Genomic DNA, 21,903 nt, shown 5'->3' on the forward strand with positions numbered 1-21,903 from the left:
TGACAAAGTATTTAATAGGGTTTTTAGCTGCAAATAACTAAACCCACCTTAGCTTATTCCAATTAAAAAAAAAATTGTTAAGGAATAATAAGAAACTCCCAGAATCTCAGGAATGGCCGAGAATCAGAATTAGAGGCTATACAGCCAGGAACAAACTAGATTATATCATGAGATCTTCAGTAAAGAACCTAGGGCCACAACCACTGAGCTTGGGCACCTCAGCTCACTGCACACACAGTCCACCAGACACTGCCTTTCAGAGCTTTGCCAGGGCTGACTCTACAAGCAGAACATTTCATTGTTACCTCAATTTAATTATTTCACATCATACCGCCTTCTTCAAGGCACTGCTTTCCAGGTCGGAGCCATGTGTGGAATTTGCAGAGTCTAAGTCACATATCAGGGTCTTTGTGGCAAAGAAGACTAGAAACAAGAGTTTGTGCTTCTACTGTGTGAAGGTAAAGCCATGACCAGAAGTGAGATCCAAAATTCTGGACAGGAAGGAATCAAAGCAAATACCCATATGATGAATGGGCCTAAGGACAGCCTTCCAGAGTTACTTGAACACCAGAAAGACACAGAGAGTCCCATACTCCTCCAAGTGGGCACAGAAGTGCTTTCAGGGCTGGTGGACCCAAAGGGCATGGTCAGAAGAGGGGAATGTAGACACACAGACTGATAGTAAGAGTCCACAGTGAGATATCAGAACACTTTAGGCACAGATGCAGAACAAAAGCAAACACCCAAAGACCATGGGTATGGTTGTCTCAGCAGAGACTGGACTGTGGCAGAGACTGGTACTCAGACCAGATACCCAACCCTACTGCCAAGATGGTGATAGAAGCCTCTAGGAGCTTGTTCACCACAGAAGAAAGCCAAAGCAAAAGAAGCAGGGGACAACTCTCAAGTGTGACAGCATCTAGACCTCAACGAGCCCCAGTTTAATATCAGAAGTGACAATATTATCTTGATTTGGCAAGTGTGGAAATAAATGAAGACCAATCAAAAGAAAAAAGTAAAGCAAAGTTTATTTATTCTGGCCACCATCACTTGCATTTTGGCAGAGACTCAAAGGCAGACAGAGGAGGAGGAAAGCTTTATAGTAGAAAAAAGAGAAGGCTTCAGATGTGCCCTGATTAGAAGCTGTTGGCATGGGGAAGCTGTGAGCAGCCTGATTAGAAGCAGAGTATTCTAGTGATTGGTAGTGGTGGTGATCGGGGGGAGGGGGTGGTGGTGTATGTTTGGCTTTCTCTGATTTATCCTAAACTGGAAGCAGGAACAAAATGTAGGGAAGCTGTCAGTTATTAATGAAGTCCCAGCCATTTGGGGCTGATTGTTACAGAAGTTTTTGTTTAGCTTCCTAGATTGTCACTAGAGTTAGCAATCTGGCTTCCTGCAAGTCTGGTTTAGAGCCACTGGCTTCCTGGGTTGTTTATTGTGGATAAGGGGTTGATTTTCTGTGCCAGTTGCTGTAGGTTGTGGGTCAAAGTTCTGTTTTAAAATATGATCTGACCATTGTCCATTCGTATATTCAGTTTTTCACAATTTTAACTCTTCCCCATCAACCAGAAGAAGATATCCTAAGTTAAGCTCAGTTATGAATAAATTTACATGTTCACACATTAGATTATTGATTCCAAATTCTGAGCCTTCTTGTCCATATTGTCGATATTCTCTGGCCTCTGTGAAGACTTCCTTGTACATCATGACAGAGAGCCTTAATTCAGTTCTTCCCACGCCAACTGCTCCTTGAAGGAAAGGAATCTGCATAGGGAAGGGCCCCTGAAGAATGGCTTTCTCAGACAAAAGAGCTGTGTTTCCTGCAGGTGACTCACACTAACTCCTCCACAAGGACATCCCTCCCTCAAAGACACTTTGCCCACTCCAGCTTTGAAAATAACATCGTTATCATTGCCCTTAAAATATTTCATCCTACTCCCACTGCCCCGAGAAATAAAAATGTCAGGACTGTTAAATAATTCCCTTTTAGCTTTCTTTATACTTCCGATACTTTTATTCTTACCCAAATTCTCCTCTCCCACTTTGTCTCAAAGAAAAGAGAGATTTCTGCTCTCTTCAGCCAAGCTCACCTCATCTGTGCTCTGGACAACTCCTTCTGCTTCTCTGTCATCTTACCCTTCAATTGTCTCCTCTTTTCTACAGCGACTTCTTTTCTCTCGTGAGGTTATTTTAGGTCAACAAATATTTACTGGAGCCCCTCCTCTGTGTCAGGCGCCACGTTGGTCAGCGGAGCACCCCGTCCTCAGTGATCAGGTACCCTTTCAGGGGAGACGAGAAGGACTCCCTACTGGCTTCAAACACGACAGGAGAGGTGAGGACTGAGAATTCTCACTGCGGCCCCACATGCCCTTGTCCCCACAGCTGGTCCTCACTGGGTAAAATGCAAATTGCTGGACCAATGGCCTCACATCCACAAGAACAATCCCTTCCTCCTTGAAGAATCACCCTTGACCAACCACTCCCAAATTAGCGAAGCTTCTGCTGGACCCCTCCTGCAATAGCCTTTGAGAACATTCTACCTGGTCCCCAAGTCAAACAGCTCCCTCAGCTCTTCATTATCTCTGGTTTCTAAAATAAAAGCTCATGCTAATTGTACCCTTGCTGGCTTTCAGTTTTCGGTGCTGTGACTTGGATGGGACTGGACCCCGCTTTTTAGCCTTAGCACGAGGATGGCATCTTTGGAGACACTGCTTAACCAACTCTCACAGTTAGATAAGGTCAATTTCCATAACAAGTTTCTCACACATACTCACACATACACAAACACGTGCATATGCATCTATAGGCTTTCCGAGCGGTCTGCTTCTCTGACTGAACTCAGACTGATGTAGAATTTGGTGCCAAGATAGTTTTAGAGGAACAGAATCTTAAGGATGAATTCTTAGAATTTATTCTGGATTATAAGGAGTTGTTTTTTTTCATTTCGATTGCATTTAAATGTGTTAATGTCACTATTCCCAGTGGTAAAGGGGCCACTTCTAGAAAATGGCAAACAGTTGCAAACTAGTTATGAAAATGATTATCTGTATATACTTGTAATTAAGTATCTACAGAAGAGAAATTTCTGGGTAATTAAGTATTTATTTAGAGCATTTTAGTTTAAAAAAGGAGTAAAATGGGAGAGGTTGGTTGCTTCTAGTGTGCTGCAGGACTTTGGGGAAAAAAAATAAGTTCGGAGTCTTAAATTCCCAGGTTAAGTTCCAGATAGGGACCCAAAAAGCTTCTATGACTCCCTTAAACAAAGAAGCAAACAAGGTTTTATCTCCTGTGACTACAGAATGGAAATTCTGAAAACCAAATCCAAAATCTAATCCTGCAGGTGGCTAAATCATAAATTGAGTAAATTGAATGCCCTGTCCTGCGTGGTCTCTTTCGTTAAAATTGATTGGGAAGAAATGGCATCCCAAGACTTGGGATGAGGTCGTATGGACAGATTCTGATGAAGCTGAGGATGCTGTATTCCCCACTTCCATCCAGCCTTTTCTGCCTGTGGAAGCACCTCTACTGCTCCTGGCTGGAGAGATTTGTTCCCTCACCTGAGGAACCGGTAAACACCTTCACTGAAGGGACTGCTGATCCTCTCCAGGACCTACTCCCATGACTTCTCCTTGTTTCTACAACTATAACTCGCTCCCAGCCTCAAAAACTCCCAGAGGGTGAGATACAAAATGTGACCTGGAGGCCATGTACTACCTACCAAAAAAGTTGCATAATTTTCTAATTTATACTGACAAAAACCTGGAGAATGTGTGCAGGAATTGACCTGAGGGTGTGGGATCAGAGAGGAGAGGATACAGTGATGAATCAGCCTGAATTTAGTGATTCTGATCCACGAAGCAGGTATTCCAGGTTCAGTGTGTTAGGTAAAGGGCTCGGAATGGTTCTCTAACAGTTTGTTTCATTGGTTGACTGAAATATGAAACCTAAACTAACCTCTACTAAATGGGGTTGAAATGCCAGAATTTCACTACACATTAATTCTCACATGCTACCAAGATGAAGGCCTACTAGACCTATCTAGGCTTATCTTAATGTAACTATGACAAAGCTTCATTAAAGACAAACAAACAAACAAACACTACTTGACTGAATGGTTATTTCTCTATTTTCATGATTAACCTTATGGGGAAATATTATCATTATCCTCATTTTGCAGCTAAGAAAACTAAGCCACATAGAGGATAAGTTATTTGTCCAAGGTCATTCAACTAGATACGAATTTACCTCATCTGATTCCAAGGCCTGTGTTCACCACTGTACCACACTGCATCCCCAAAGAAGAAAAATCTCTCTGGGCTGCTGTACTTGCCACAAAGGTTTGTTGTTGTTTTAATAGTTCTTTGGGAACAAAAATAATTATTTATGATTACAATCCCACCCAATAGCATTCATGGTCGTTGTACATGGTTAGCATATATTACCTAAAGCTTGTAAAGTTCTTGTTTTATAGGGTAGGGAAATAGTCCTTTGAAAACTATTGTTGTTTTTGAGAAGTCCCAAACTGAATCACTTCTAGTTATTGTTGCATATCAATATCTAGATGGTGTTCCTCCTGTGGCCATTTTGGAACTGATCCAGTGCTCCAAGGGAGAAGGACAGGAAACAGAAGAGAAAGGCCGTGACATGCTTGGCTAATTTCACAAGAGGTTGACAAGTGCTATCTTTGTCTGGCTACCCGGAAGTCACTAGATCTTGACTATTTTTTGGTCAACTTTTACTTTAATACTTGCTGTCCTAAACATCTTTCCTTTTGTCCAGTGCACTCAGGCTTTATTAATCTCTTTCTCCATTTAGGCCAAAAAATAGACCTGGAACTTTCAACTTACTTAGAAATGTTTTCTTTTCTCAAAATTTCAATATTCAAACTGCCAGAGTTATTAAATGTTGTCTCTGAGTGAACTGAAGATGATGTCTGGGCAAAAAATAATTTTTTTTTTTTTCTGGCTGGAAACACTTGTTATTACCTTCACAAGTAATAGAGCTGAAGCAGTAACTTCACTGATATTCTGCTTATTACCATATAAATGGCTTTTACATTCAGCTTACTACCCAAGTTCATGCAAATTATAAAAAAAGAGAAGATTCATCTTTAAGAAACAAAAATCTAGAGTATAAAATTGCTTATACTCCAATGACTAAATAAATTATTGTATCATAGTATAGTCATCCTGGTATTTTGATTAGATTACATATATTTAATCTCAAAAGTACATATTAATTCTCAAAACAGCGATCATAAAATTTGATTATTTATAAATTCCTAATCATTCATGGTCTTAAAGGGAAAAAAATAGTGAAGAAACTACCATATTTTAGATGATGTTTTATTTTGTGATATTTCTTAACAACCAAGTGATAAAATATTGATATTCAACAAGATAACTAAAAAATAAGAGTAAATGTTCTGTCTTCCAGAGAATGTGTACCCTCTTATATTAATTTAAGGTTTTGTTGAAAAAAGTCTTTTATTGCTCAAGACGCTTATTTCTTGACATCAACAAGTACTAGATATGCAAAGAACTACGGGGCCTAGGACCATACTAAATGGTCTTTGTTAACAATGTAACTTATGGTGGAGCCTTTGGGCCACATGGTATCAACTTGACCTCCGGAGGAGTTGGAGACTAAGGTCAGCCATGAGGGATCAGTCATCCTTATGTGACCAGCCCACAATAAAAATCCTGGACACCAAAGCTTGGGTGAGCTTCCCTGCTTGGTAATACTCTGTGCATGTTGCCACACATAGTTGATGAAAGAAGTAAACACTGTCTACACAACTCCACTGGGAAGGGGAGCAGTTGGTACCTGGAACCCTTCTGGCCCTTGCTCTTTGTGCCTTTTCCCATGGACTATCTTAATCTATATCCTTTTGCTGTAACAAACAATAACCATGAGTATAATAGCTTTACTGAGTTCTGAGTCCTTCTAGTGAATCTGAGAGTAGTCTTGGAACCTCTCAAACTTGCACTTGTGTTTGAGTATGTGTATGATAGTCTACCAATCTGGCTGATCCATCGTTTTCTACAACAAACGTATATGGCTGATTTATTAAGAACACATCCATTGCTTATATCCTTTAAACACGTGTATCATTTGATACAAAAACGGTTTAAGGAAGTAATCACGTGGGTAATTATTGAAGTGTTCTTTTTAATAACTAAAGTGGAAAATAATCTAAATATACAGCAGGGGATACCATAAATAAATCATGTACATCTGTGCAGTTGAACATAACTATTAAAACTTATGTAGTAAAAGAGTGCTAACATGAAAAAAATGTCAAAACTATATTGCTAAGTTAACAAATATGTGACCATATTCCTATTAAAGTATGCATATATAATGTATATTTCCATGGGGAAAATTAAACGGGAAAAATAACACAAAGAGTGTATAAATCATGGATATCTTTGAGTAGTAGAATTAAAGTGGTTTTAATTTTTTAGTTTGTGCTTATCTGTTTTACTCATTTTCTTTGTAAGTATGTATTATAATTTTTAAAAATTTACTTTAAAAACCTATTTCTAGCTCCACCCCTACATTTTAAGATCTCCTAAACTAATTTAATGGAATCTAAAATTGCTTGGTGGAGATGGAAAAGAGATTCATAAGACATTTGGTAGGCATAATGACGAGCTCTTGAGATTGAGTGAAAACAGGGGGAGGTAACTAAAAAAGTTGATAAAATATTTCTATTCTTTAGTTTGTGAGAATTTTGGGACACTGATGTCCTTAGCTAAGGAGACTGCCAGAGGGTAGGTATAGGTATATCATTAGTTTAGATTTGAATATGCTTATATTGAGGAGCACACAAGATATTCAATTAAAGATAGGCATTGTGAAATATGAGTCTAGGGCGTAGGAGAAATTTTAGGCGGGCGATATAAATCTGAGTTCATTGGTGATAGGTCATAGGTGATAGTTTAAAATTGCCCCGCAAAGATATGCTGAATACGATGAATAGTCGCCCAAGAATGGAACCTTTGGAATACAAACATCGAAGGGATAGATAGTATGGACGATCCAAGAAACAAATTAAAAAGAAGTGGTTTAAGAAGTAGAAGGAAAACCAGAAGAAAATTGGCCTCAAAGGTGGAAAGACAGTTTCCAGAAAGGACTTATCGACCACAGCAAAATTTAAGCCCGATAGGTACTGGCACTTGGCAATCTGCGAGGTCAAAGACCATCTCTAAAATGGGAATACATGTTTCCTCTTCAGGGGCTTCTAGTGAGGTTGAAATAAGAAATGTAAAAATGCCACACAAACTAAGTTATCTAGCCATCATCAGATGCACATAATCCGATTTCCTACCCCTGCGTGTGTACACGTCACTTACTTTCCTCAAATAATTGATGAATATCCACTGTGCTCTTTGCTTTCCTTTTAACACCTTACATTCCTTGATCTTGACTTTCCAGGTGCAACTTTTCATATAATACATGACAAAACCTGTTTCAGTGCAAGATGCTTGAGTCTCTCTTACTTTGGAGAAGAAGGCCCTGGGAAATGATGCCGCTGGCTTACGCTGGCTCTCAAGGAACATAGCGACAGAAATGCCAAAGGAGGGTCACAGAAATGATAAGACATTCCGGGAAATTAAAATATACTATGAAGAACGCTCACTAGCACGCATGGAAACTTTGGATATTTTCTGGCTAGATAGCATGAATTTGAAGTGGATGCCAGGGGTTTAAATTTCCTCCACCTCACCAGCGGTTAAAAAAATAGGGAAGAGTAAGTAGATAAACAAAATACAACACTCATACACAGCTCTTTCTTGAACTGAGCACTTATAATAAAAAATACAATTATAAAGGTATATTTATGGAGTATTTAATATGAACCCAATGCTGCAAAGGACTCAATCAGTGTAAAACCAGGAATGTTAGAGTTATAAAAAGTGTCAAGAAGACATCTGCTTTTTCCCTAATCAAACAGGTATTTTCAAACTCCTATATGTAAATGTGGCCTATGAGACCAGCTGCTTCTGGAAGGAGCGGTAGAAAATTCCAGAATATCAACCACCTAGAAATTCACAGTGAGGACAAGATTCACCAGATTTAAGAGCAAGAACATATATCTCCCCAACCCTGCCATTTGTTTTTAAAATTATAGTTGACATATAGGAAGTATAGTTGATAATATTATAATAACTTTATATGGGGATGGATGGCTACTAGATTTATGGTGATCACTTTGTAAGGTACATAAATGCCAAATCATTAACTTTTACACCTGAAACTAATGTCATTCTGCAATTTCTATGCTCAACACTATCAAGTGGTAAATGCTAATCTGCAAAGCTGACACATATTTTTTCAAAAAATATTCAGGAAACTTAACAAGCAAAATTTCAGAAAAATCATGTCACATTTGAAAGAATGTCAATTCATATTTTAAAAGTACAGCTAACAAAACAATGGGACAAAAAGCAGCTGTCAGTAGAAGAGAGGTGTGTAGTTGGCCAGTGATAGAATGACAGGCCGGTCTTACTCTTTTAAAGTTTGATTTATTTATCCTCGAAGAAGCCGAATTGAAAACTAAAACATAAAGGAGCTAGAAGACCTCGTTTTATCATCTACAAGACTTGAGAGAAACAAAAGCCTTGAATGTCTTTCTCATTGTACTTCTTCTATTACCACCTTTCTACAATCTTGTTCTTTTCTTCCTTTGCTCTTTTTCTATCCTCCATCTTCCTTTAAAAATAGCTAATAAAGGATTTTAAATAGTTTTCTTATAGCTATGTTTGTCACATACACTCGTTTTCAAACATGATTTTTGTGAACATGCTAAGACAGAGAATCCCATAAAATTAAGAGTTCAAAAGCAGACCCATTCATAGTAATGAAAGCAGGACAGTTTCCAGGGCCTGGAGAGGGGGAACCAGGAGTGACTGTTCAATGGGAACAGAGTTTGGGACGATGAACAGGTTCTTCTGATGGAGAGTGGTGACAGCTGTACAACATTGTGAATGTATTTAATGCCCCTTGAATTGTATACTTAAAAGTGGTTAAAAAGAGAAATGCGCTATATGTATTTTACCATAGTTAAAAGAGGGGGAAAAAAAGCAGATGCGACACACCATTTCAGACATGACCAATTTATTCAGAAAATTCATATTTCAGTTTGGCAAAGTATATTCAGGGGCATAATCATTTCATTGGAGGCAATCACATTTTCTAGAGCTAATAGGCCGTGGGGTAATATCTGAAGAAAGCAAAACTTTAAAAAATAATTTAGTGTGTATAGGGTGATGATCATAAATATTTGCAGAGGAAACAAAACAAGCAACTAGCTTACAGAACTGAGACATGAGAAATGCTAACGCTAGTAGTAACCTTTTATTCAATTTAATTCAACATACATGAAGCACCTAATTTGTTCAAGACACTGGGCTAGCTGCCAGGGTTGATGTGGAAACATAAAAATCACTAAGACATAATCCCTGTCCTTAAGTTTACAACAGCACATATGAAAATGAGTGTTATCGGTGAGGAACAAAAAAACACTCTAAAAACAGGGCCGGGGGAGGAGGTTTACTTCCCAGTAGAGGTTGAAGTCTCAAGCTGGGGCCCCCGTTGGTGATGTGGGGGATGCACGCCACGTAAATGAAACTGGTGTCTCAGCACATCTTAGCGACAGGAAACGGTCTAGTTTCTCCACAGCATAAATGTGTGAGAAGGGAAGGGGTATTCAAATTTTTATTTTAATCCCTCTTACCATCGATAGCCCCTTATATGAAAGAGATTGACAGTGAGGATAATAAAAACAAAGTTGGAAGAGGGACATAGACTGGAAAAAACCATTTCATAGTTTCAGTGTAAACTCAACCCCTCGTGTATATACATAGAGTAGCTTAAGTAACACCATCGAATGGGAAAAAAGCCACCAGCAGCGAGCGCCACAATTCATCATGGCAGAGCATGGTCTCTCCTATTGGACTATAAAGCCAGCTTTGGCTACTGCCAATGGTGGACGTACGAGTAGAAAGAAACTGAAGTCCACATTTTACACATAAAGTCCACAAACATTTCCTCTTTAACGTAAGTAAAGAAGAGGGCTTAGAAGAGATAACTCGGGGAGAGACGTGAAGTCTTTGTAGGTTAATTGATTTAATGATGACTTGGTATGCTATATTTCCTATTTCAAAAAATACAGGCTCTTTCTTGAATAATAACTTACTATGAGTACAACATACACCTCAAAAAAGATTAACGGAACATACTAATTTAACATCACAGTTTCTGCTTTTGCAATTTTACACAAATTACCATAGTTATAAAGAACGCTTACAACACAATATATAACAAGTTTTAATATTATCCATCATCCTTAACTTCTGAAAGTTTGACTTATATTATCTCAAAAGAAAACTATAAATCTCATTTTCCCACAGAATTAACTCACCACCAAACTTAAAAAAATAATTAAACTTAAGAAAAAGCTTTCCTATAAACCTTTCCCAATGGAAAATTGTAATGCAAACACCCGCCAGGCTTTGATGAAATAAAAATCAACAACTTACATGACCAACAGCACCTCATAAAACCACAACCTCCTTTTGTTAGCACAAATTTCAATTCTTCTTGCTCTCTTAGTAACTGGTAACCAGACCCCCTTCCCTCCATCTAGGAACTGTTCTGGTTTATGTAATACAATGTACAGTATTTTTAAACATCAATAAATTGATATGGCACCATGAATAAACAGCTATTTTTTAAAACCAAAGTGACTCAGAGGACTAGAACAGATATAATAGCACACAGAAATGATTTAAAAGTAAAATTTTAAAAAATGTAATCTATCCTGGCCTTATGTTTATTGAAACTAAAAACCAAAGGATAAAGTATCATTTTAGACCTATGTACATCAAGATGCCAGTTATAAAAATGTACTTTAGCTGTAAATGCTAGATTATGCAAAAATAATTTTTATCAACTTTAACTTTAATGAATTTTCCCCAACTCTAATATTAAAAACATTAAAAGAACTTAAATTTTAATGGCAAAAGTTTCTGTTTTCCCCATCTGTTAAAAAAAAGATTTTGTTTTCCCTTATTAACATACAATGCCCTATTGTTAAGGCACAACTTTTTTAAAATAAAAATGAAACCATAGATTAGGTTTATTTTACACAACAGTTACAAGACAGACTTTTTATTGGCAAATATTAAAAATAATTAATTACATTGGAAATTTGACCAAGATCTAAAATGAAAACTCATTGTTTCTATCCAGGAGGAATCAGCACATAACCAAGATAAGTACTTGCAGCTAGAATAATCCAAATAGCTTCTGTTGTTAACTTGCCACAGATCGTCTCCATAAGGCCCTTTGCAAGGTGTTATCAAGGAGAGGCAAGCTGGATAGTCTTTTCTGAGGGATAGGGAGGGGGTGGCATCCCGCTTTCTTTTGTGTTTGGGCTATCGGGGACAGCTGTCACCTTCAAAGCCCGAGGGAAATCCAAGTTTTGAATTAAACACCTGAGCAAGGGCAGAGTTCCTGATCACAGAGGTCAGGGCAATTGTTTGTTCTGCACTCTTCCTCTGCTATTCTTCCCCTGAGCTACCTTTCCTCTTTCTCAACCTTTCTTTGGCCACTGCCCCTCTCCCACTTTCTCTGACCCAGTTTGCACAAGATTCAAAGAAAGCGCCCAGCAAACAGGAAGAGTTTGCACAATTGTTACTTAAAACACACACCAAAATGCTTGTTACTTTATTATATAGCTATAAACAGTTCATTTGAATATTGATTTAAAATGAAGAAAAAAACCCACTAAAACTGAGGAGGACAACTGAATACCAAAGACAAATATGACCCATTTTGTAGGCTCTTGTAATCTCACCTGAAACAGGCATACACATATGAAAACTAATAGAAAAATCACGTTTTCTCAAACAGGCTTATATACCCAACTCTCTCATTTTCTGCATTTTCATTCTTTGAAGAGTCAGAAGAAATGCTTTACAAAGACAGAAGCATTGGATTAGACTTGACTGTAAAGCTTTGTGGTTTTGAAGGTGATTTTCCTTTACTTTTTGAGGAGTCTTTGAAAAATAAGTCAACTTCCCCAGATTGAGCTCCTTCACTGGGAACTTTACTAGTGTCTCAGTTCTACCCTGATTTCAGCAGCCAATCTTGAGAGAAATGTCTATGAAAGAATTCCTTGATGAGTGATGGGGAAGACTATATTGGTTAAGAAAGAGGAGCAGGAATAAAAGAACATTGAGCTAGGGAGACAGGGAACGAGGTAGAAATGAAGAGAGGCAGAGGAAGGGGACAGCTGATGGCTACTGAGGTTATTGATGCAGCTGCTTTTAGTAAATGTGATGTGTAAAACTCAATTTTAAGGGAATATTTTCCTCTAAATAAGGGCAAAATGAGAGAAAGGGAAGACAAAATGTTGGGGAGGTGAGGATCACTAAAAGTAAACTCTAGTTATTTTGCTACATTTTAGAAATAATTTTATTTATGTAATTCTAGGAAATATTACATGCCTCACTTATTCATGAAGGTGTTTTACTGGCATGTTCTAGTATAATAATGACTCACATAAATATAAATACTGTTGTTTGTAGTTATATTAGTTCTGTAATATATACTGATTTTTAGAAACAAAAAAATTTAAAAATGAACTTTCTATAAAAGCACTTAAAAATCACTAGTAACTAGACTACACCCAACATATTATAAAAATGCATTTAACTGACAGCCAATATCATAATTTTTGCACACAAGCCCTTCACAAAGTCATTATCTATATGCAGATTAATGAAATTAAAAATAAAACCAAAGCAATCATATGATATTGGGGGAAAAACCCAACTCCGATTAAATTTCACTTCTCACTATGCCAGTCCTATTTCCTTAAGTTTGAAATATTACAATGACACAAATGCTTTTATACCACAGGACTCTGAAAATAGCACATATGTTTGCCATCTCTCCTGAGAAAAAAGAATTCCTTCATCTCAGTGCAAAGTAAAAAAGATGAGGTCCTCATATCCTGTTCAGAATCCTAAGTTCCATTCAAATATCAAGCGTTCCAACTACCAAAACTTTGAATAAATTTTCACTGAATAAAAGCCTACCTAATGAGGCCTACTACTCTCAGATTCATGACCAGTTGCTTGAGATCGGGTGGAAATGTACATCATACTAGATTCAATTCCCTAATGAGGAATTAAAGGGCTGGACAGTATAATATGCAAACTTAAAATTGTATGCAAATTCCATCAGCTGAGAATGTCCACTCTTTGGTCATTTATACCTCTAGGATAGGAAAATAAATAAAAAGTTGCTGTAGAATTAAAAAGTTAAAAAAAAAAAATTACCATAAGAAATCCCTCTCCTTATCAGTGTTATAGAATACAGGGACATCAAAGTCACATGAAATAATAGTATTTGTATACATGAAGTTTTCAGATATCACCATGAGAGAAATCAGACATTCCAATGATAGTTCACAAAGCAAGATTCTAATTAGTGACTCAGTGAAAATGTCAAAACCTTTCTTCCAACCAGATTCTGCATACTGAATAGGAAAAAAAATGCATCAAAAAGTAACTTGAACCTTCATTATTTTAATCTGAAAGGAAACTATAAAATATCTAAAAAGTTATTACTTTGAGAGTTTAGTTAGGTTAGATCCATTTATTAATGGTAAAAGCAACCATGACAAAAGCAACCATAAATCATTCTTGATGAGAGAATCCCTACATACAAACCTGGCAAATTTTTTCAAAGTACTGAAACAAAGCTTTTGGAAATAATAAAAGCTAGCTCAATTCATATAGTTTCAAATAACTTTCAATTAATAGTTAGGATCATTTATATTTTCGTAGTGCTTTATAGCACATTTTGTCCCTAATGAGAAAACGTATCAAAATGCTAGTGCTAATGTTGAAACCTTAATCCAAACCTTACAGGTTAAAGGCTTAATGTTGGTCAAGAAGGAAAGGATGGAATCATGCACTGTCTGTAGGGCAAATGAAAATCAACAGCAAGATGGCAGAAAAGTTGATACGAACACACTTTTCTTTGCAGAAACAAAACAAAACACACACACACTGAAATTACAATGCAACCATCATATATCTATATTCTCTACTAGCTGGTGAACCTGTTATTAAATTTCAAAAAAAAAGTTAAGATTTTTCTATCTTAATCCATAAGAAATATTCGGTAACAGATAAATAGAGCATTTGTTGCATATTAATGAATGTGTGGCTTCTTGTGCTTTCCATCTGAATTAGGGGTAAAGCCCCCAAATTACTTTATTTTCAATGAGATATAAGTATAAAGTAATATTAAACATTTACATGAAATCAATCCTTTCTTCAGCCCAATTCTACATGAAAATACTAATAGTGAAGTTTCATGATGCTGTGTGAAAATGGTGACTCTTAACAATGTAGACTCAGCTATAGATTTTAATTCACAAATATATATACATATATATACACATATATATATGTGTATATATATGTGTATATATATATATATATGCACGCCTTGTGTATGACAACTGTACGAAAATAGTCTCAAAAATAAAGACAATACTTGAGACACGAAGCAACCCATCTTCCCTGATCTTGCATCTTATTACAGGGAAAATAAGTCTCTGATGCTTCATAAATACTTTAAAAAGTCTGGGATGGCCTTAACCATGCATAGTTTCCACCAATCCTTTGAAGCCTCCAGAGTCTCCGGATAACCGCTCAGCTCTGGAAGAGCTGCGATCTGTAATCAGCTTCTTATTTATGCCCTGTCTTCTCCAGATCTGGGAGTTTTCTGACTAGAGCTTGGTGGTTCATTCTGATGCTGGCCAGGAGCCCTCCTTCGATGCCGTCAGAACCAGTGTAACTGATTTCTTCGCCACTCAGGGTAGTCATATGCCCCCCAAGGGCTTTTAAGATGGCATTGCCAGCACATATATCCCATTTTTTTATGTATGTCACATGAATATATAGATCAGCTTTTTCTTGACTTTTATCAGGCACATCCAAGAGCGCTAAAACTTTATAACCTAAAAGATAAACAAAGAACTTACGTTATTGTTAGAAAGATTTAAAGAAAGTAGTTTACTCTTTTTGAGTACCATATTAAAAATAACAGCACAGGGTGTGTAGGATCTCTCTATACTATCTTTGCAACTGCTAAATCTAAAACGATTTAAAAGTTGTTTTTTTTTTAAAGTAACAGTACAGACATTAAATCTAATTGAGCAAAAAATATACTGCAAAGTAACTTGTTAAGGTATTCTCAAGTATAACCACATATATGTCTATAATCTTTTAAATTTACACCTACTCTGTGATTGTTTTCTATAAAATGATACATTCGGTACATAGCATTTCCTATGGGAGATAACACTGAAATAAACACTCATAGGTTTCACTTGAATAAAGGGTGGATTTGAAAGAAGAGAATACAAAATAACACTACTATCTTACTTCCTATTTGTAATGAAGCAGAATTTAAAAATAAGATAATAAAATGAAACAACCACAGGAGAAACAGGGTCTAGAACCTGGTTTATCCCATTCCTACTAAGTATTTTGGCCATTACCTTTCAAACCAACCTACCTAATGGAGAGCTTATAACAAAGTCATATTAAGCAAGGCAGATATATGCAATCAGTAAACTAAAACTATTAGGCTTAAAAATTAATAAGCATTATTTTTCCCTTTATTACTGTGCTGAAAAGGTTTTCAAACAAATGTTTCTGACCATTATTTGCTATTTATTTGAATTAAAACACCTTTATCATATTAAACAGCACTCAAAACAGGGGTGAGCAAATGGCCTATGAACCAAATCCAGGCTGTGGCCTATTTTTACATGGCCCTCAAAGTAGGAATGATTTTTATAATTTTAAAGGGTGGTTTAAGAAACAAAACAAAAAACAGTATGCAATAAGGACTATAAGGCCTAAGGTATATACTATCTGGTCTTTCAGAAAAAGTTAGCTGACCCCTAATCTATAACATAGCCAATACAATAGTACAGAATATACATTAAGTTAGCTAGGTGGGCACTGGACTCTGGCTCAGCATGGACATATAAGCTGGGAGTTCCAGGGTGGAAAAAGCAACCCAGGGATTAGCCATTCTAATAACACTGTGATGGTTCCTAGCATCCCTCTGCCATACGAAGCATCGCAATGTACTTGGATTTTTGCTTCTCACCCTGATATTCCTAGAGTTAAACTACCAGGATAATTATTCATATATAAATATATGACCATCACTGACAGTAACATGACTGACAGGAAGATGCTTTTGAGGACCAGAAATCACTACTGTAAAATTGTTTCTATTGGGAGACTGTTTCTAACAAGAAGGCATGTACAACTGAAATCTGACCCTAGAAATAACCAAGTAGGAGACCACGCCTGTTTTGACAGTACACCATCCACTGCCGTTTTCTTCCCAAGCGTGGGGCAACCAAATCTTTTTCCTGACAGAGCCTCGGCCATGCCTGGAACACTTTACAGGCATCACAGGGCGGGAGGAACATACCAGCACCACCAGCCGGGATAATTGTAGTCTGGTTTCCGAAAGTCTGAAGAGCAACCTGTTTGACCATTCCCGAATGGGAGCGAGACACAACGATCCTCGGGGTCTTCTCATTGTAGTAAGTGCGGGCTTTCACATTTGACCCACCATCTACCATTGCCCAAGCTGCAAAGCAAACAGAATATCCATTAATAGCAGTAGGGTTTTGTTTTGTTTTTTAGCAGTAGGGTTTTTAAAACTACAACTCAAAGTATTAAGAATGAATGCAAAAATATCCTCTTCCACAGAATTACTTGTATTTTTTTCCAAAACAGAAAGCTTTATTTTTTTTCTAAGTACAAAGTAATATGTTTGTTTTTTTCTACATTAAAACAAGCATGTTTTTAGATAAAGCTAAAAAAGGCCATATAATCCTGCCCAGCCAGAGGTAATAACTACTAAATAATTAGCTTAAGAACTCCTAGGCTCGAGATCCCAGTGGGGTGGCTGCTGAGTTTTCACTGAGATCACACTGGAACTGAATCTCACCATGAATCTAGCTACCTTCCCTCCCTTCCACAAAATTAATCCCAAGAGCACAGCCTGTAAACATCCTGCATGCTAATCTCCATCTCAAAGTCTGATTTCTGGGGAACCCAACCTGTGACAACCTATGACATAAGCACAACTAATCACCCTGGATAATTCAAATGTTACAACTGTTAAAGAGGTCAGTTAGGTTTACATATCTCCATTACCAAACAGTATAAAAAGAAAAAAAGCTCTAGACTTCAAAATAGCACAGTTTTTAAGAAGGTGAGGAGACTCTAGAGATGGCTTGAAATGTTTTTCTTGTTTTGGAAGATCTTCACTGTCTACCAAACTATACAAGAAAACAAGCCTACTCAGAATTACCCCAATTAGACAGTTGTTCTAGCAATCACTGGCAATGGGATAAAATACAGTCCACCATGGCTAGCGATGAACGCAGCTCCCTTACTACTTATTCCTGACTGCAGAAAAAAATTTTAAAAATTAACAGAGTCTGGGTTTCTGAGTTCCCCAAAGATGATGGCAGTCTCTCGGACTCTTCTCCCACTTCTTTCTAAAAACCCCACACAGCAACAGGGAGAGTAAATATAAACACCTATAATCAATACCAATAAGTAGAAAACAGAGGATAGCTATCAACCAGAATTTATGAGACAGAAGGGGAGTAAATACCAAAGATCAGCACAGTGAGCGCCATAGCTGACATCACTGTGGGGAATATGGCAGGAGCTTCATAGAAGCATCAAGAAGTCAGAGGACTCTGGCTGTAGAACTCAGATAATATCGGCTAGGGTTTCTCCCCAGAAGAAAAGGTGCCATCCAAAATGAGTTACTGAAAGCAGGCGGGAAACTTGGCAATAGAGCAGTGAGAAGACAAAGAGGCTTGGAGAAGACATGGAACCAAGAGTGAAATCTTAATAAGACGCTGGCTGACGTATGACACCTTTTAGGATTTTTAGGACGTCTCTCCAAAAGAGAGAAGATCTGGAAGACAGCAGACAGAACTAAAGTGAAGGAAGGGGTTGAAGATAAAACTCTAAAGAAACAACACAGGATCCAACAAGAAGAAATGTGAAAACAAAAAAAGATGCCTAAAATAAAGATAATGCCTTTCTCATGCTAACATAAAGGGAAACTCCTGAACTGGGAATCACCATCCTCCACTGGATTCCACAGTAGCTGGCCCAAATATGAATAAAAAGTGTCCACTGAAAAACGGAATCACAAAACACAGAGAATGAAAATTAAAACACTTCGGGCTACTTAAAAGTTTCTACAAAGCAGAGGAAAACTATAACACAACATTCTAACTTGATTCAAAATAAATAAACAAGCAATAAATAAAAAAGAATGTTATGAAATAAGCAAATAAAAAAATCTCAAGAAAAGATGAACAAGAAGATATGAAATGGAAACTCATATAACATAAGAAATTGAAAATGCAAAATCACTGAAGACTTAATGCTAAATCACAGAATATACAAAGGACAACAGACTTACCGGGAAGCATAGCAAGCAATGTGACAAGCAAAAAGTAAGAGAAACAAGTTAATAGATAAAAGGGACCAGAAAGAAAGTGATAGATATGGAAGCCAGTGAAAGAAAGGTCAACAAACATATATTAGGAGTCCCTGAGAAAGAAAAACAAAATAATAAAACAGAACTAATTTTTAAAATTATGAATCGAGAAAATGTCCCTGAAATAAAAGAATACCTAAATGTTCACACTGAGAGGCATACTATATAGACATTTGCCCAGTATGCCAACTCTGAATCTGAGATATGTTATAGTTCTATTATTAGACTTTAAAGAGAAAGTTATTTGGCCCTCCTGGCAAAAAGACCAAGACGCTTAAAAAGAAAAGAAAATCAGGTTATCAGCCTTTTTGCCAACACAAATAAACATGCACCCCGTACAGATTACCAGTTTCTACTAGTTAACCAAGAAAAAAGAATGCACAGTGGGCTGAATAGTGTCCTACCAAAATTCATTTCTACCCAGAACCTTCAGAATGTGACTTCGTTTAGAAATAGGGTCTTTGCAGATATAATTAAAGTTGCGGTCATACTGGATTAGAGTGGGCCCTAAATTCAATGACTGGTGTTCTTTATAAGAGACAAAGAAATACATAGAAAAAAACATGACCACAGAGGCACGGACTGGAGTAATGTGTCTACAGAGCAAGGAAGTCCAGGGAATGGCCTGGAGCCACCAAAAGCTGGAAGAGAGAAGAAAGAATTCCTTCCTTGAGTCTTCAGAGAAAGAGTGACACTGCTTACACCTTGATATCAGACTTCTGACCTCCAGAACTGCAAGAAAATAAGTTTCTATTGTTTTAATCACCCAGTCTGTGTTCATCTATCATGGCATCCCTAGGAAATAAATACAGGGCGAACCAAAGATTTTATAACTAGCCAAGAGGTCTTTCGAGCACTAAGGCTATAGAAAAAGCTTTACCCATGTAAGAACTCAGGTAATGTCACATCCATTAGCTAGCACTCCTGAGGTACTGAGGAAAAACTTTATTCAATCAAGTGAAGACTGAGGAACTCTCAGCAAAAGCACTGTTGGTTAGCACTGAATAAATTTAACTGTGAATTTAAGAGGAAACCAAAGACATTAACAAAGGTGGGAGAATAAAGGTGAGCAAATGTTATCTCATAGTTGACTGGTGAGAATCAAAGTATCATTTAAATATGAAGAGTTAGAGAGTAAAAAGATAAATATTTAAAAAGATATGACTGACTAAGATGGGATGGTGGTCAAGGAGGCCAAAATAAGCTGACTTAATTGTTCCTCGTAGGAAAGAACGAACAGATAATATCTAAGAAAAAAAAAAGATGATGTAATGGTATTTTTTAAGGTGTTAGTAAAAGTGAGCAACAATGACAGCAAAAACGAAACAAATTTAACTCATATAACTATAGTTGAATCAAAATGACTATATAAAAATCCCATCAGATCATAAGACTACCAAAAAAAGAAAAAGAAAAAAGAGAAAGCCTGCTCTTCCCCACCTTCCCCCACCAAAAATTATTTGTTTCCACTGGAGATAGTTTTCACCCCAACTCCTTACTTGAAAACCGGTAAAGGGAAAGAGTTAAGCATTTATCTTACTACATTTCAAGTTAAATAACTTCAGTTCATAGAGAAATTTCCCTTATAGAATTACAGCTAGGATATGTAGGGGAAAAAAAAAAAGAATTAGAAAATCCCATTTTATATCTTTAATAGATCTTAATACTATTACATGAAAGGTTTAATAGAATCTCAATTTCAAATTGTGTCAAAATCTCTCTAGATTACCTGTTTGTAGAAATAGAATCAAAATAATTTTATAACAGAGATCTGGTCATGACCATTTTAATCATCTTAGAGTCATTAATAGGGAGACAAGATATTTATTATATGACATGTAATATGATGCAGTAGGAAGTCCATGAAGAATATCTACAATGTATTCTTGACAAAAATGCTTAACCTTAATGCAATCGAGGTTCCAGAATTAATTTGTACTTTGTAAGAAAAGATGTAAAAGTAGTTAAACGACACTCTGAGGAAAGAGAAGACTCAAAAAGGCAGGACATTCTATGAAGACTGGCCTGGTCTCCTCAAGGAGTCAATGTCATGGGGAAAAGGGGGCTGGGGGTTGTTCTAGTTTAAGAGAATGTAACATAGTGACCTAACAATCAAAAGAAATACTTGTCACTTGACTGGATCTTGGTTTGAAGTAACCAGCTGTAAACTCCACTACAGGAACAATTGGGGAAAAATATGAATATTGGATCGATTAGGAATAATTTTTAATGTTATTATAATATCAATAGTACAGTTCTATAGAAAGTTCCTTCTTTAGAGATGCATACTGAAACATATAGGAGTAAAATGTCATGATTTTTGTAATTTTCTTTAAAGTACACAACCTTCTCCCCCAAAAAAGAAAAAAGAGTAACTATATAAAAATGTTATCAACTGTTAGATCTGGATGAAAGAGTCCAGCAGTCCTTATGCAAGAGGGATACGTTCCAAGACGCCCACTGGATGCCTAAACTGCACAGTACAGAACCCTTTTTAAATTGATTTTTTCCTATACGTACATATGAATGAAAAGTTTAATTTATAAATTAGACACAGTAAAAGATTAACACCAATATCTAACAAAATAGAACAATTATAACAACATACTGTAATAAAAGTTATGTGAAAGCAGTCTCTCTCTGATAACCGAGAGGTGACTAACGGGTGGGCAGCATGTACGGTGTGGATAAAAGGATGGGCAAGAGGATGATTCACAGCCTGGGTGGAATGAAGCAGGATGACACATGATTTCATCTCTACTCATAAGGAAGAGCAATTTCACTACTCATAAGGAAGAGCAATTTTAAATTTATGAATTGTTTATTTCTGGAATTTTCCATTTAATATTTTTGTACTGGCTGATCTCAGGCAACTGAAACCACAGAAAAACAAAACTGCAATAAGGGGGGGATACTGTATATAGTAATTCATTATAATTTTTTTATTTGAAATTACTCATAATAAAAGTCTAGGAAAAAGAAATAAAAGGAAAAAAATCCTCTAAATTCTTTTTAGAAATGATCAAAAAAATATGGTTTTACTAAGAAGTGAATTTACAATGTTATATCTCTAGAGGTCAGTATTGTATAAGAGAATAGAGAGCATCGCTCAGATTATATCAGAATAATTTTAGGTAACAGTTACTAATTTACTATTTCAAAAAATATGTCATGTTATATAAACTCAAAACATTCAGTATGGACAAAATTATTTCAATTGCCTTAAAAATACAGAAAGTGCTTAAATATTAA

General features: G+C 36.6%; 1 protein-coding gene across 1 annotated transcript in view; it reads right to left on the bottom strand.

The window, feature by feature from the left end:
• Positions 1-9,344: 9,344 nt before the first annotated feature.
• IMPAD1 (inositol monophosphatase domain containing 1) overlaps positions 9,345-21,903 on the bottom strand; it is a 31,469-nt gene continuing 18,910 nt past the window's right edge. The window contains exons 3-4 of the mRNA XM_011359207.2: positions 16,546-16,707; positions 9,345-15,049 (exon numbers count right to left, since the gene is read on the bottom strand). Coding sequence (XP_011357509.1) covers positions 14,778-15,049; positions 16,546-16,707 — 434 coding nt within the window. The 3' untranslated portion in view covers positions 9,345-14,777. The remainder of the gene's footprint in view (positions 15,050-16,545; positions 16,708-21,903) is intronic.

Source organism: Pteropus vampyrus, unplaced genomic scaffold, assembly GCF_000151845.1.
Source record: "Pteropus vampyrus isolate Shadow unplaced genomic scaffold, Pvam_2.0 Scaffold45, whole genome shotgun sequence".
NCBI lineage: Eukaryota > Metazoa > Chordata > Mammalia > Chiroptera > Pteropodidae > Pteropus > Pteropus vampyrus.